General features: G+C 35.9%; 1 protein-coding gene across 1 annotated transcript in view; it reads left to right on the top strand.

The window, feature by feature from the left end:
* Positions 1 to 15,486, top strand: part of Enpep (glutamyl aminopeptidase) — an 82,227-nt gene that overhangs the window by 52,934 nt on the left and 13,807 nt on the right. Inside the window, exons 12-17 of the mRNA XM_047567329.1 lie at positions 6,302 to 6,438; positions 6,558 to 6,613; positions 12,181 to 12,331; positions 13,808 to 13,881; positions 13,990 to 14,094; positions 14,177 to 14,347. Of these exons, the coding sequence (XP_047423285.1) occupies positions 6,302 to 6,438; positions 6,558 to 6,613; positions 12,181 to 12,331; positions 13,808 to 13,881; positions 13,990 to 14,094; positions 14,177 to 14,347 (694 nt within the window). The remainder of the gene's footprint in view (positions 1 to 6,301; positions 6,439 to 6,557; positions 6,614 to 12,180; positions 12,332 to 13,807; positions 13,882 to 13,989; positions 14,095 to 14,176; positions 14,348 to 15,486) is intronic.

Genomic DNA, 15,486 nt, shown 5'->3' with positions numbered 1-15,486 from the left:
TGTGATTCTCCTGTCTTAGCCTCCAGAGTCTCTGGAATTACAGGCATACATCACTGTACCCAACTCAAAACATTTCTTATGTAAGACAAACTAGACTGTCCTTTGCTCCATTCCATCAGGACTTGGTCTCAGAAGAGCACTGGGCATGTACTTCACCTATGGCTTCTTGAGGCTAAAAGCAGATCACTTGTCTGTTATCTATATATGACTACTTGCTCCTGCAAAGCATCCTAAAATATTAATTATGTCTGAGTTCACCAGGCAAGTGAATTTCGTTTCTAGTTGATTTTTTTCAAAAACAACTTTGAGATATAAATCACATACCTTTAAATTTACCCTTTATTTTATTTATTTTACAGTGCTGGAGATTGAACCCAAGGCCTTATACATGCAAAGCACACACTCTACCAATGACTTCCATCCTACTCCACAGTCCACCCATTTAAAGATTACAATCTGCTGTTTTTCTGGTATATTCACAGTAACATCAGCACAGGCAATTTTAGAACATTTTTATCACCTCAGAAAGAAACCCTTACCTTTATCTATCACCCCTCTATCCTTCCATGCCTCAGCCCAAATTGAACAATAAACAACTTTATTCATTTATAGATTTATCTCTTCTATACATTTCATATAAATGAAATTATATATGCATATATAATTTTATATATACATGATCTATATACAAAGCAATTTTTTCTTTTTTTCATTTAACTTAATGTTTTCATGGTTCTTCCTACTTGTAGCATATAGTAGCACTTCACTCCTTTTTATTGCTAAATTATATTCCATTATATAGATATATAATCTTCCTTTGTCCAGTTATCAACTGACAGATATTTGAATCATTTCTATCCTTCATCTATGGTCAATAGTGCTGCTATAATCATTTGTGTACAAGTTTCTCTGTGACTTCAGTAGGTTTTTTCCACCATTGTTTTTTTACTTGTATTATAAATTCTTTTGTGAGGTTTAGATTTACTCTAAACTCTACCAGCTTTGCTGTTATGGAAGTCTTGGGGGATCCTGTGCTCTGGACAGGGAATGTTAGCTTGGAAAAGAGAGAGGGAGCTCTCACTCCCCTTTCTGCCCTTGTGGCATTACATATAACACATTTTTTCTCTGTAACTATTGACTTCTCTTTGTCTCTTCTCCCACGGAATATTCCTTGAGGAAAAGAAACTTATCTGTTGCTGTTGTTTCTGTTCCTGGCCACTTAGCCAGAAACAAACTAGCATCTCTTCCTACTTCAAAGTGCCTGCTCCATTTTTAGGCTATGCAATAAGTTCCTGTTTCCTGTTTGAGAACATCTTCGGCTCTCAGCTTAGCGCACAGATGACGAACATGTCCTGAGTGTACTGAATGGGAAACCAGCTCGTGTTACCAATCCTGCCTCACTCCTCTTGGTTTCTTTGATGATTCATCAGTTAAAACTCCCCAGGCAATAGTGGGACTTACCCCCTCAAGATCTTTTTATTTACATTCATATCTTACATGATATTTTAAGCATTATAAAAAATTAAACATGTACTTTCTAACCAAAGACAAACAAAGGTCTCTATCACAAACCTTTTCAGGCTATTCCAAACTGCCCTAAAAATCTTTCCTTTTATAACTATAAATACTAACTACATTCTCTTTTAAATGAATTTATCTCTGTTAAAATGAATTCCTTCTTCCCCAAATACAATGTGTGTCTTTATCCTCACTGCTGTTATTTCCTCATTGGGACTTTATTAAAAGATAGTTACTCTTGATACTTTTTCTGTAGTATATTTTATGCTGTCAGTTCCATTTACCATTGTTCCTTTATATTTCCAACAAAATCATTGGCATGTAAGCTTCATATGCTCTTTCTCTTCTTTTTCAATTAAATTTTAAGTTTCTTGAAGACACAAACTGCACCTCATGTTTCTTGTCCCCTGTGCACTCTATTACCAAGAAAGGTGCTAGGGACATCCTGACAATTTGGTGAGTCCTCACTCAGTGTAGGGCTGTTGCCTGTGTATGTTTTAGTAACCTCTTTATTTTTAGTGTCAGATACTGTTTTGGCTATTGTTAATGCTTCTACATTTAGTGTTATACTGACATTTTTACTTCTAATTTGCCACTTTCTAATATTTAGTGTGATCTCGGGTTATCAACCTTGCTAAAACATAGTATTTTCAAATAGGCATCCCTAAGTACAAAGGATCTGAGGCCTATGAGAGATATAGACTCTGGGATGACAGGTTTTATAGTTCTAACTTTCAGATTCAACTATCACTGGATACTTTAAATAACCATTCTATCATAAAAATAGGGTTTACTGAAAATTTATAATGCCTATACTTAAATATTTATTACCAAAATAATGGTGAGCATGTAATTTTATACACAATGACAAAAAGCAAAGGTCTTCATTTTTTTTTTAAGCCGAGCCTCATGGAATGTGCAAACTTTGGATGATTATGTATTCCGTTGTGCTGGTTTAGAAACTCAGTTTGTTATTTCAACCATGGTCAACCAAGACTTGGAAATTTATTCATCTAAACCAAACATACAAGAGATTAAGCAAGAATGCTAATTTGTTAATTTACACAGATAAAATATCCTGGCCTAGTGAACCAGCACACTCACGTCAACTAATTGGTGTCTCTTCCCAGGGGAAAAGTTTACTTAGTAAGGATTAGGGCAGAGTTAAGGTAGATCAGTTATTTTAAGATGTCATCAAACTGTGATAGTCTGATATATTACATCCTCCAGGTGACCATAATTATTGTACTTAGAAACTATCAATAGTAGCTTGATGCAAAAAAATTTTCTTGTTTGTGCAACAATCTGAAGAAGGTATTTCTGACTTGCCTTCTCTCTTGGGTGAATCTCCATTAAATAACAACTTAGAAATCCTGTTTTCCTCCTCCTTCTGATTCTATCCTCCCTTTGGTTGTTGGAATCCCTTGCTAGATTTTTTGTATCTGGACGGAAACAGAGGAAGTTAATTGAGAGAATAGGCCTAGAAATACATCCATTGCTTCTGCCTACACTTTATGGCCAGTTCTCAATCATGTGCTGCTACCTCACTGCAAGGAGGCCAATACATACAGTTTAGCTCTGTACCCAGGAGGAAAAGGGAACAGTGTGGTGAATAACTAACAGGTCCCTGCCACATACACTGTTCTCTATAGGACCAGAACAGTCAATATGCCTGGAACACATGTGCCATCTCAGTCGGGCCCCTACCCTGGGCAAACTGGAGACACTGGCCAATCTTCACTAAGTCTCCTTTGCAATTTTTTTTCCCAGTTGCCGAAATCATCACCACTGATAATCCTTCCCCACAACAGGAAGGTTGCATTTTCTCAGACTCCTGTTCATTTCATATGAAAACTATACCTTTCTTTCCAGGAAAATTCTAATAAACTACTGAGATTTGGGAGAGACCCTATAATTATTGCTAATATAATCATTCATACTTTCTTGAATGGCATTTTGTTGTAAACATTATCCAATTCAACAATGGATCATGTTACCTTTAGTTTTAGAGACTGAAATTTTCTTCCTTAACCCCATAAACTGACAATGCATCCCCGTATGAATTTTTTAGCTCTTTAAGTATATTTTGTGTATTATGAGTCAAACAGTATAGCTCTTGAATCTTTCAGGTGTTTTACTAGTAAGTGATGCACAAAACTTAATAAGATGTAAACTCTGTCATTACATGCTAAAAATTAATCTGCTCAAAGGACTAGTGCAAGCAATACAGCCTTTATCAAGAAAAATGTTTCATTCTCTAGGAATCTCAGATTATTGCAAGCTGTCTTCTTGTCTAAAATTTGTTATAACTATTTATATAAAATAGTAACATTAAAGAATGGTTGTATCTGCTCCTTGGGAAAAGGTAATTATCAGTCTCCATAAAAAACAAACACTACTCTTACAGTCAGAAAAAAAAATGAATAAAAAGTAAACGGAGAAACAAAAAAGGAAACACACCCATACTTCTCTGTGTCACCAGGAATAGACTCAATATTTTAGTCCTACTTACTTCATTATGTAACTAAACCACCCAACAATATTTTGCTTCTGTCAACTGTTCTGAAAGTAGCATGAACTTGGAAAGTCCTTAACTACTAACTTCCTGGATCTCAGCTTCCTCATCTATAAAGTGAGAAAAATCACAGTGACCCTAGACAGGCTTAACTGGGTACATATAAAGCACACTAAAATACTGCAGTATTTAGATGGATTGCCAGGAACTTCTCAATGTTATTTATATTTGCTCCACTATTTATAGAACTGGCAGCATATCCCCTTTCATAATAATGGGGATAGCTACCATCTGTTGGACACATAACTAAGTGACCAACACTTTACCTATGTTATCTTATTTAATCTTTGCAAAAGGCCTGAGGGATTTTTATCTGTTTTCCTCCTGGTGAATGGGGACACAGGAGTCAAGTGATTTGACCAAGTTGACAGCACTATTAAACCACAAAGAAAGGACTTCATCCTAAGACTTTCAGACTCAAAAGTTCATGTTGTTTCTTCTGTAACATATGGCTTTCTGCTTAGCAAGAGAATCTCCTTCTGATACAAACATTCAAAGTGTAAGGTTGCCAAAAGATTAGCTTCCTTTCAACAACTTGTCCATGGGAGAATGACAAAGAAAGATTAATACTACGTGAGTGAGGTAAGGGTTTATAATTTATCAAGTACCTACTCTGAAAGTTCCTAAAGAAACATATTGTCTTGTTGAAGAGCCTACTCATATATTATGAAAAACTACTGTGTCCTGGATATCTTCCAGACCTTGCAAACACTTCCAAAATTTAAATCATCTTTCCTCCCAAACTGACTTACCTTCCTCTGTTCTCTAATGGCAACACCATTATTCATCCAATCATGCAAGCCCTTCTCCCTTCCTCCAACTGTCCACATCAAGTCAGAAGGGTTGTGTTGGTCTTCCCTGTAATGTGTCTCTTGACTCCATCACCTCCTGTTTTTATTATCTCCACATCAACATAAGCCCTTATCCTTTCTTGTCCTTCGTTATGACAGTGGATTCTGAATGAGTCTTCTTTTTTCTAGAACCCCTTTCAAAGTATTTCTCATGCCACTCTCAAAGTTACCTGTCCAGAAAACAGACTTGAGCATGTTATGTTCCTGCTTAAAAACCAGTCCTATCTTCCCCCTCTCAGAAGGTGGACTCTTGGTGCATGACCTTCATTGCCACCCTCGTCTTTGTTTTTGAGTATTACTCTCTCCATCGTCACTGCACTCAACCGTTTGAAATTCCTCAAATAGACTACGTGTCCTCACATCACTATTTAAATTGGATATTGTCCATGCAAACAAAAAGTATAGGAATTGGAAAGCAAAGAAGTTACACTAACAAATACTGGTCATGTCAGAACACAGCTATAATTTTATGTGGATATGTTTAACTTAAAACCTAAGTCTTTATTCCTTCAATGTTGGGCTTTCTAAAATCTCTGTATGAGACTATTAGATGCAACTTTAGAAAGAAAGTTAACTTGGTGAATTCACTATTGAAAAAAATGTTACAACCAATTGAAAGGAGAGAAAAGATTTTACCAAGATAAATAAAACTGCAAGAAAAAGAACGAAATGAAAAATCAAGAATGTTCCATTTGAACTCCAAATCAGTTGTAGGTCTTCTTGACACTTTAAAAGCTTTACTGGGACTGGGGATGTAGTTCAGTGGTAGAGCACTTGCCTAGAGAACATAGGCCCTGGTTTCAATGCCTAGGACTGCAAAGAAAGGGAGGGGGGAAAAAGGAGGACTATTGATTCTTAAATCATTATTCCTAGCAATAGCCATTTTCGTCAGTTTCAATGGCTGGTTTTAAATGTTTACATTTTTAATCACCTCCCCAGGCTGCCATGGTAAATATTCTTTATGTAATGAGTCCATTGTGATCTGGAATATATGCACTGTCCCAGAAGGCACAGGCTTCTCTGTCTTTAGGCGTTGTTTTCTTTTATTAAAGGATTGACCAGCATAGCATTATTTCATTCATTTGGCAAGCTTCTGCCAGTAAGAAGTGTAAGTCACAAACGACAGGACACTTACTGACATTACTTATTTCTTTTTCAGCTTATTCACCCCAGTGACATCCTAAAGTTAGGCAACTAAATAAGAATTAGGCTTTGGGGCTTTGGATCCAAATCAAAACTTGACTCCTTGAGCTAATATTTCTTTGCTTTGCTTTTCTTTTTGCCCTCTGGGTCTAATTTCTCTGTGTTTACAGTATATGCAAACATGTTTCTCATTAGTGTTTATTTACCACCACAGGAATAACTTTGAACCCTTCTGATCCTAGTGGAAATACTTTTCTCAAAATAAATCCAGATCATATTGGGTTTTATCGTGTAAATTATGAAGAACAAACTTGGAAGCTGATTGCTACTGATCTTCTCTCAAACCACAGGGTAAGAGACAGCAATGGTTATGAATTGTTTTTGTTCTAAGAACAGCATTTTAATGATACTAATTTTTCTCAACATTTGATTTAACAATATTTTTTACTTCTTTTTCTTCATTTTCCCAGAAATTTTCTTCTGCTGACCGTGCAAGTTTCATTGATGATGCTTTTGCCTTGGCAAGGTAGGTTTTATAATGAGATTGAATCACTTAAAATACTGTGGGTTTTCCCATACATCTTCGTTTAAATGAATTACAACAACATTTAAGTATTAATGAATTTTAGTTTAAAATAATCAAAGCCAATATTTTAAACATCATTTTTTTTTCTTGGCCCTCTTTTTAAAAAAGTTTATGTGATCCTCTTAACCAAAATACTGACATTAGCCCTTCACTTACACACAAAAACTCACATACCTTGTTGACTGAGTGTGGGTTGTTCTGGATCAGAGTCCTTGGGTTAATTAGGAGTGATATTTGCAAATGCTCAAAAGTGCACCTTCACTATTTGATTTAATAAAAGGATAAATAATGTGTTTCATTAATTTGGTTTGATGTAAAACTTGGCTAAAATTGTCAAATCTTATTCAGGTCATTGGGGAAAGAGCCATGGTATGCCTCAATTTTTCAGAATTAAGGTACCAGTTAAGAAATCTGTCTCTCTTTTTCATTTCTCATGATCTGAAGGTAATCTGCATTTAGAAAACGATAACAGATTAAGGGAAGAGAGGATTCAAAACCATGGTAACTCTAAATTTTTTTCAGGTAATTGGACACTAGTTGTTCAACAGGTATTTATTAAGTTCCCAATAATTTGCAGAAGTTGGAAACACAGCCCATTTTATTTCTCTAGCTTCGTAGTGACTTCACTCTAAATATGAGCAAGATACTAAGATTGAGATGTGGCTTCCTTATGTAGCCTCCAATGGCTCCTTTGTCTGGGTTGGGTGTACCTCTTCTGGGTCCCATCTTCTCCCACAGTATCAAATTGTCATTATTTCATAGTTGTCCATTCCACCCATGAAATTGGAAATTTCATGAGGGGTGGCACCCAAACCTAGCTCACGGCTGCAGGTGACTGTTAAAGTTGTTGCTCAATAAATACTAGCTACAGGGATGGCTGGTATAGATGGCTGGTAGGATCATATCACAGCAATGAAAGGCATGGGAGAAGTATTTCACATGGACTTCCTAGACAGCATATTAGAAGTTAGAACACCTTGGTATTTTCCAAGGAAGGAATGATAGGGTTAAAAAATAGAACTTTTGAACTTGATTAAAATCCTGGTTCCACATAAACTTAAGTCTTTTAACCTCTTTCTCATTCAATTTCCTTATTAGTAAAATGGAGATGAATTTATAAGGCTACTGTGAGGAATAAATGAGATATGGACATAAAGCACCCACTAAATTATTTGTCTTGCATAAAGTGCTCAGTAAATTGTATTACTTGACCGAAGTGCATCCACTATTGTTTATTATCAGCAAAGACAAGATCCAGGTAGAAAAGTGATTCTCCTTTTACAGAGGTGGTGTAGTGAATGCTCTTTAGTTAATTCTCAAGTTTAATCTGCCAGATATGTAATAGATTATTTTCATTTCATTTCAGTTTGCCATTTGATCATTTGATAAATATGTATTGAGCACCAACAAAGTACCAGGCATTGTGTACACCCTGGGAGATTAAGTGGTGAAAGAAGACGATTGATATATATTTTAAAACATAACAGAATTTTATTTAGATTTTTTTTCCTGGAAAACTCTCCAGATGCACCATGTACTATGACCTCTTCCAAAACTCAGTCTCTGTTAGAATCACAATGAATTGCATTACCTCTATCATTTAATTCCCATCACAACACAATGCAGATGTGTCTTTTTGCTCTAAAACGAAGGGAATGCCTCTTGAATACCTCTCTCAGGAACTGGGTATCAAGCAAATAACTCACACTATGGAAAGACCTTTTTGTATTTTCTCAACTCCTTGGCCATGACCCCATAAAAATTTTAAGAGCTATGGGAAAGAAGAAAGTGAAACAAATTTAAAAATCAAACCATATGTAGAATCACACAACAGAGCTGGAAATACCAAGCTATCACTTGGCCCCATTTCCTTCTATAACATATGAAGAAAACAGGATTAAGAGAGTAACACACTCCACCAGGGTTGGTGACAGCTGTATTCTGACACTCAGACACTTTAGGAGGCAAGAAAAGTAGAGTTCAGTAGATAAGTACCTGTGGAAGGATTAGAGTTTATTGAGGTGTGAAAAAAGAAATGGCAGGGCACAGAGGTGCACACCTGTAATCCCAGCAGCTTGGGAAGCTGAGTCAGGAGGATCTTGAGTTCAAAGCCAGCCTCAGCAAGAGCAAGGTGCTAAGCAACTCCGTGAGACTGTCTCTAAAAAATACAAAATAGCACTGGAAATGTCGTTCAGTGGAGTGCCCCTGAGTTCAATCCCCAGTACCCACCCCCCAAAAAAAGAAAAAGAAAAAAAAAATGAAGTTTATGTTTAATAATCAAACTAACACGCTGGGCACAGTGGCATCCACCTGTTATCCCAAGGATTTAGGAGGCTAGCATAGGAGGATCACAAGTTCCGGGTCAGCCTCAGAAACTTAGTGAGACCCTGACTCAAAATAAAAAATAAAAAGGACTGGGGATGTAGCTCAGTGGTAGAGTGCCCCTAAATTCCATCCCAGCACCGAAAAAAAGGGAAGAAGGGAGGGAAGGAGGGAAGGAGGGGAAGAAGGAAGGAAGAAAGGAAAGAAGGAAGGAAGAGAGAAAGGGAGGAAAGAAAGAAAATTCTCAACTAAGTCTGGTCTTCAAACCCAGTTTGTCTATTGACTTAAAAAATGGGGTTTGAAACCCAATGTTGAGTAAGAATGCTTTCTGGTGTTGAGTTCTATAGAAAGGGACACTGAAGTGGAGGTTCTTGCACAGTTGGGTTTTAGAGTCATTTCTTGATATTGGGAGTAGGAAAACAGGGAAGGGCTGGAGGAAAGTGGTCCTCAAGATGTTCTCTTATCTGAAATTTGGCTTTGCTAGATTCCACCAGGAAGCTGTGATTGTAGGGGAGTGAACCCAACTTGAGGGAAGTTGGTTGGCCTTCTGTATTTCTGAGTTGATAACTGTTGGGAAGGGGTGGCTGTTGCACAACCTCTTGGGTGAGATGGAGATGGATGTGTTTGGCTAAGGGCTATTCTCTGGAGAAGGCAGAGCCATGAACCAACAGAACACTGTGAAGGAATCAGGCAGGCCTTTCAAATGTCTTTGTCTTTTTTTTTTTTTTTTTTTTTTTTGGTAACAGATTCAACCAAGGGGTGCTTAACCATTGATCAACATCCCCTTTTTATTTTTTATTTTGAGACAGGGTCTCACTAAGTTGCTTAGGGTCTTACTAGGTTGCTGAGACTGGCTTTTAGTTCCCAATCCTCCTGCCTCAGCCTCCTGAGCAGCTGGGATTACAGGCATGCACTACCACACCTGACTGTCTTTGTCTTGAAAACCATTTCTAGAATAGAGCAAGCAGATTGGGGGAGGGACAGAGGAGGGAAAGGGAAGGTACTGCAGAATGAGATTGATCAAATTACATTATGTATATGTAGGAATATGGCATAATGAATCCTCCTATTATGTATAATTATAATGCAACAATTAAAAATTAAAATAAAAAATGTCTTAGCACGTTTCCTACCAGTAGTATCAGCATTGCCTGGGAACTTAAGGGATATGCAAATTCTTGGGCCCTACCCAAAATCTACTAGATCAGAAACTCTGGGAGTGGGGGTCAAACTGTTATGTAATTAACAAAGCTTCCAGGTGTTGCTGATGTGTGCTCAAATTTGAGAATTCTGGCTCTAAATGATACTGCTCTTCTGATTCAGTGAATGGAAGTAACATGCTTTGAAGGAAATGAAAAGTTGGTTGTCAATTCAGAAATACAAAAGGTCAACCAGCTCCCTTTCTTTGAGTATTATCCTTATTATTATCAACCAACAACAATTCACTCCCTGTCCAGTGTTCTGGTTCTGTGACTCAGACGTCAAGAAAATCAGTGATACCAAAGTAGAACCATTGCATATCAACTGTATTGGGAAAAAAATGATAGACTAGGATATTAATTTTTCAAAAACTTGAATATATTTGTATTTAGTCAGGGTCTTTAGATCCTTGGTTTTCCTCCTTTTACCCAGTTAGGCAATTCTCTTGGCTATTAACAACCAAGGCCCATTGCTCTGAATCTTTTCACCTTCTAGAAATGTGCAGCCCACTTGGTTTCTGACCAGAGTCTATTATTCTTCCTAATCTTTTCTTAACCTCTTCACTAATTTGATCCTCAGAGTAAAAATTATTCTTTAGAAGTTTCCTAAGAAAATACTGATTAGGTCTAGATGTTGCTCTATCCACTTGGGAAAGTACAGAATCATTAATGTTAGAAAACTGTAAATTAAGCTATAAATCTCAACACAAAATTCTTACAATTTTTTTACTTAACAAACATTCTTTTTAATAAACTACTCCATTTCTCAAAATTCTTTATGCTTTTGTTAAGGGAGGCTGAATGCTCTTGAATAGAATTCCTTCTAGATCAGAGCAGAACTAAGAAAATATGAAAAGGAATCAGATCTTTGAACTAAAAACAAACAATATTCCTGTCTCTCCAACACTCATACATTCTCTAAGCAAACTCTTAAGGGAGGAATCAAGACATAATTACATTATTCTTTATTTTTAAAATGACCTCAAACATAATAGCACTCAATACATCAATATTCCTAAATTTAATAATTTTTAAAAATTAATCTTTAATTTAAACTTTCAAAATGTGATCTGGAAAGACAAGATTTCCATCTAACATCTGGAAATTGAGGCTAAAATTGAAGATATAACAGTCCTGAGAATGTTAATTTCAAAAGGTTCTAAAATTCCTTAGAAGAGGAAGAAGTTACATTCTTTAAGCTTTGAAATGTCATAGTATCTTCAAATTTTTTGGAAGAGAAAAATCCATCTTTATTTATGCAGATTACTGGGAAATGTAAAAAAAAAAAGGATGTTACAACTGAAAATATAAGCTCAGTTTTAAACATTCATGATTCATGAGTACTATTCTTCGTGTTTCTTCTTCATGTGCAAATGTAAATAATTTCAATAAAATATACTTATGCTGGGCATGGTGGAGCATGCCTGTGATCCCAGCTGTTTGGGAGGCTGAGGCAGGAGGATGGTGAGTTCAAAGCCAGTTTCAGCAACAGCGAAGTGCTTAGGAACTGGGTAAGAGCCTGTCTCTAAATAAAATACAAAATAGGGCTGGGGAGGTAGCTCAGTAGTTGAGTGCCCCTGAGTTCAATCCCTGTTACCCTCTGAAATGCACTTATAATGGAGAATTTGTATGTTGTAATCCGTTTGTGAACTTAAAATTTAAAAGTTTTATTCATCCTTATTAACCACATATTGAAATGACTTTGGTTTCATCTGAATTTTTGCTATAGTGATTTTTTAAAATGTACATCTTAATATTCTGTTTTTAAAAATTCCTATTAAATGTATGACTATACCATTTCACATTGCACTAATATATCATTTTGAACAAAACTTTTGGATTGATCCTGAACAATAAGTGCAACTTCTTAATTGTTTAATAGAAGAATTCTCATTAACGTGGAGTGCTGGGGATCCCCATATCGTTTCTTTTAGCCAAATGTAAACTAAAGTCTGTTTTCTAATTAATTATGCTATTTTATTTTAGAGCTCAACTGCTGGATTATAAGGTGGCTCTGAACTTGACCCAGTATCTCAGAATGGAAGAGGATTTTTTACCATGGCAGAGAGCCATTTCAGCTGTAACTTACATCATTAGCATGTTTGAAGATGATAAAGAGCTATACCCCATGATTGAGGTGATGTTACTGCTCTAATAAAAAGAGTAAATGTTTAGTAGAATAGGATTTTTTCTGAGGGAAGAAGCTCCTAGGGGACATATCATCTCTACCTGTCAAGTGAAAACAAAACAAAATGTATCGTGACTAATCAACTTAAAGAGATGCTGTCTATTCTTTTTCAATTTGAAGTGTATCAGTATGCATGGTTCTGTATATTGCATATTTGAGTATTAGAAGAAATATAATAATGAATATTTTATTTAAAATTTACAACATTTTAAACTGTAAATATTAACTAGATCCTATCTTAAATGGATTTATCTGTTAAAATGAATTTATTCTTACCAAAATATAATATTTCCTTATTCTTGAGACTGTTATTTCCACATTAGGATTTTATTGTAAAATAGTCATCCTGAATTGCTTTGTTGTTTTTGTGGCACTTTGGCAATTCACTTGTAGTTTTAAACCAACTCTGGATTTGAATTTCTAGCTCTTTCACTTACTAAATGAAAGACCTTGAATAATTAATTTAATATTTGTGAATGTTAACATCCTTTTGTATAATAGGAACATCAACACTTGCCTGCCTTTGTGAGGATCAAAAAATATGAAAGTTCTTTGTAAATCCTAAATATCAGTTATTTTTATTATTTCATCAATACTTGAACAACTTTCTTAATGCTGAAACTGTATCAAGTGCCTTCTACTAATTTCATATATTAAATAAGAAATGGAAGTTAAAAAGGGCTTACTCAGCCAGGTGTGGTGACGCATACCTGCAATACTAGCAATTTGGAAGTCTGAAGCAGAAGGATCACAAGTTCGAGGCCAGCCTGGGCAACTTGGCAAGAACCTGTCTCAAAAAATTAAAAAGAGCTGGGGAAGTAGCTTAGTTGTAAAGGACCCCTGGGTTCAATTTCCAGTACCACCCCCTCAAAAAAACCAAAACACACACAAAAAAAAACACCTGGCCATGGTGGCAGAGACCTGCAATCACAGAAAATTGGGAGGCTGAGGCAAAAGGATCACAAGTTCAAGGCTGACCTCAGCAGTTTATGAGTCCTTAAGCAACTTAGCAAGACACTGTCTTGAAAAAAAAAATAAAAAGTACGGGTGATGTTTCTCAGTGGTTAAGTACCTTTGGGCTTAATCCCTTGTACAAAAAAAAAAAAAAAAAGATTACCCAAAGTTTTGTAAGACATTAGATGTCTTTTTTTTTTTTTTTTTTTTTTGTACAAGGGATTAAGCCCAAAGGTACTTAACCACTGAGAAACACACATCACAAGATGGTTTCTGTTCCCATGACTGAAGCAAAATTGTGATGTGATAAAAAAAAACTGAATACATTCCTAAAGTCAGGCCCAAAGTTCTCAGAACTAATAGGAAATGTTTACAATAGAGGGCTGCAGATTGCAGAATTATAATAAATGGGAAACTGTTGATAGGAAGCAAATTATTACTCATGGTAATAACCTGATGTTTTTGTTTCAGAAATATTTCCAAGATCAAGTGAAGCCCATTCATGACTTGCTCGGATGGCATGATACTGGTGACCACCTCACAAAGTTATTTCTCACCTTTTTAAGATTAATCTTCATTTAGTATTTGTTTGTGTGTTTTAAGAAATATTGAAAAGTGCTTAAACCCTGGCTTTGTGCTTGTCTGTTTTACAGGTTACTCCGTGCCTCTGTGTTAGGGTTTGCCTGCAAGATGGGAGATGGAGAAGCCTTGAGCAACGCTTCTGAGTTATTTAAAGACTGGCTAAGAACAGACAAGAGGTAACTATTCACCTTGTTTTTATTTCTAGATGACTTTAAACTGAGAAATGAAACATCTCTAAAACCTTGCTTCTTTTTCTAGTATTCCTGTAAATCTCCGACTTTTGGGTTATCAGTATGGAATGCAGAACTCTGGAGATGAAATTTCATGGAACCATACTCTAGAGCAATATGAGAAAACTACATTAGCTCAAGAAAAAGAAAAACTGCTCTATGGATTAGCATCAGTGAACAATGTTACTCTTTTGGCAAGGTAAGTGTTTTGTTTTGTTTTGTTTTTAATGTTTTTGGGTTTTGGTATTTGTGGTACTAAGGATCAAATCCAGGCTTCATACATTCTGGTGAAGTGCTTAGCCACTGAGATAAACCCCTAGTCTAAGTTGGAATTTTATTTCATTTATGTTAATGTATTTAGTAGTTTATATGTCACAATGTCTTAAGAGTCTGATTAACAAAGTCTTTCCCCAAAAAAAATTCATTAAAAATATTCTTCATGTAAGAAACAAAATATCCATCTTGAGATCAGCCAAAAGAATAAAGAAATGTAATCTCATATGAAAATGTTCTGGAGGTAGGTGGTTTCTAGTGGAGTGCACTGACATTTTTATCCAGGACCCAGGCTCCTTCCTTTCTTTGTGTTCTGCCATGCTCAGTGTGTGGGAGGTCTCATGACTTCCAGAGCTCCAAACATGTTGTCTTCACATAAAGATGTCCAGGAGAGGAAGAAAAGGATGAAAGAACTTCTCCTCACACGATTCTGTCTTTTATACTGAGAGGACAGATTATGGAAATAAAAATAAATAAAACATAATATCTATCCTTGAGCACCTCATGCTTCTTGGGAGAGGCAGAATGTAAACAGTAAACTACAGAACAATACAGTTTGAAAGGACTACAAGAAGTGGTTTGCTTATGCCTAGCAGGGCCAACAATATACCTCCATCTCCTTAACTCAGCGCCATGTGTGAATTCTCCTGCTCCCCGCTATAAGATAGCCCATTAGCAACTTGGTCATTTTAACATCACAAGTACCCCATTAATATTTTGTACAATTTTGTGTTTTTAATCTGTTAAAAAGAAATTTAATTTAGATTTTAAAAAGAACTTGATCATCCTAACATACCTCAAAACATTATACTTGTCCATGACTTTCATAGCATTGTATTGATTATATCTATTAAGAATATTAGAAAGTACATTAGATGCTTTAGTAAGGTTCTTGTGGGTCAAGTGGTAGAGGACAAATTTTGCAAAAATTTAGAAGCCCATCACTTTGGTGCAGTTCCTAGAAGTTCAATGGTTTAGAGTATGTTGAGATATTCCCTCTAAGGTAAAAGACAAATTGCCACACCTTGTACTATACACACACACAAAAAGATTATTTTAGTAAAC

Source organism: Sciurus carolinensis, chromosome 10 (assembly GCF_902686445.1).
Source record: "Sciurus carolinensis chromosome 10, mSciCar1.2, whole genome shotgun sequence".
In the NCBI taxonomy this organism is placed as follows: Eukaryota; Metazoa; Chordata; class Mammalia; order Rodentia; family Sciuridae; genus Sciurus; species Sciurus carolinensis.
This window is presented reverse-complemented; position numbering and strand designations above follow the sequence as displayed.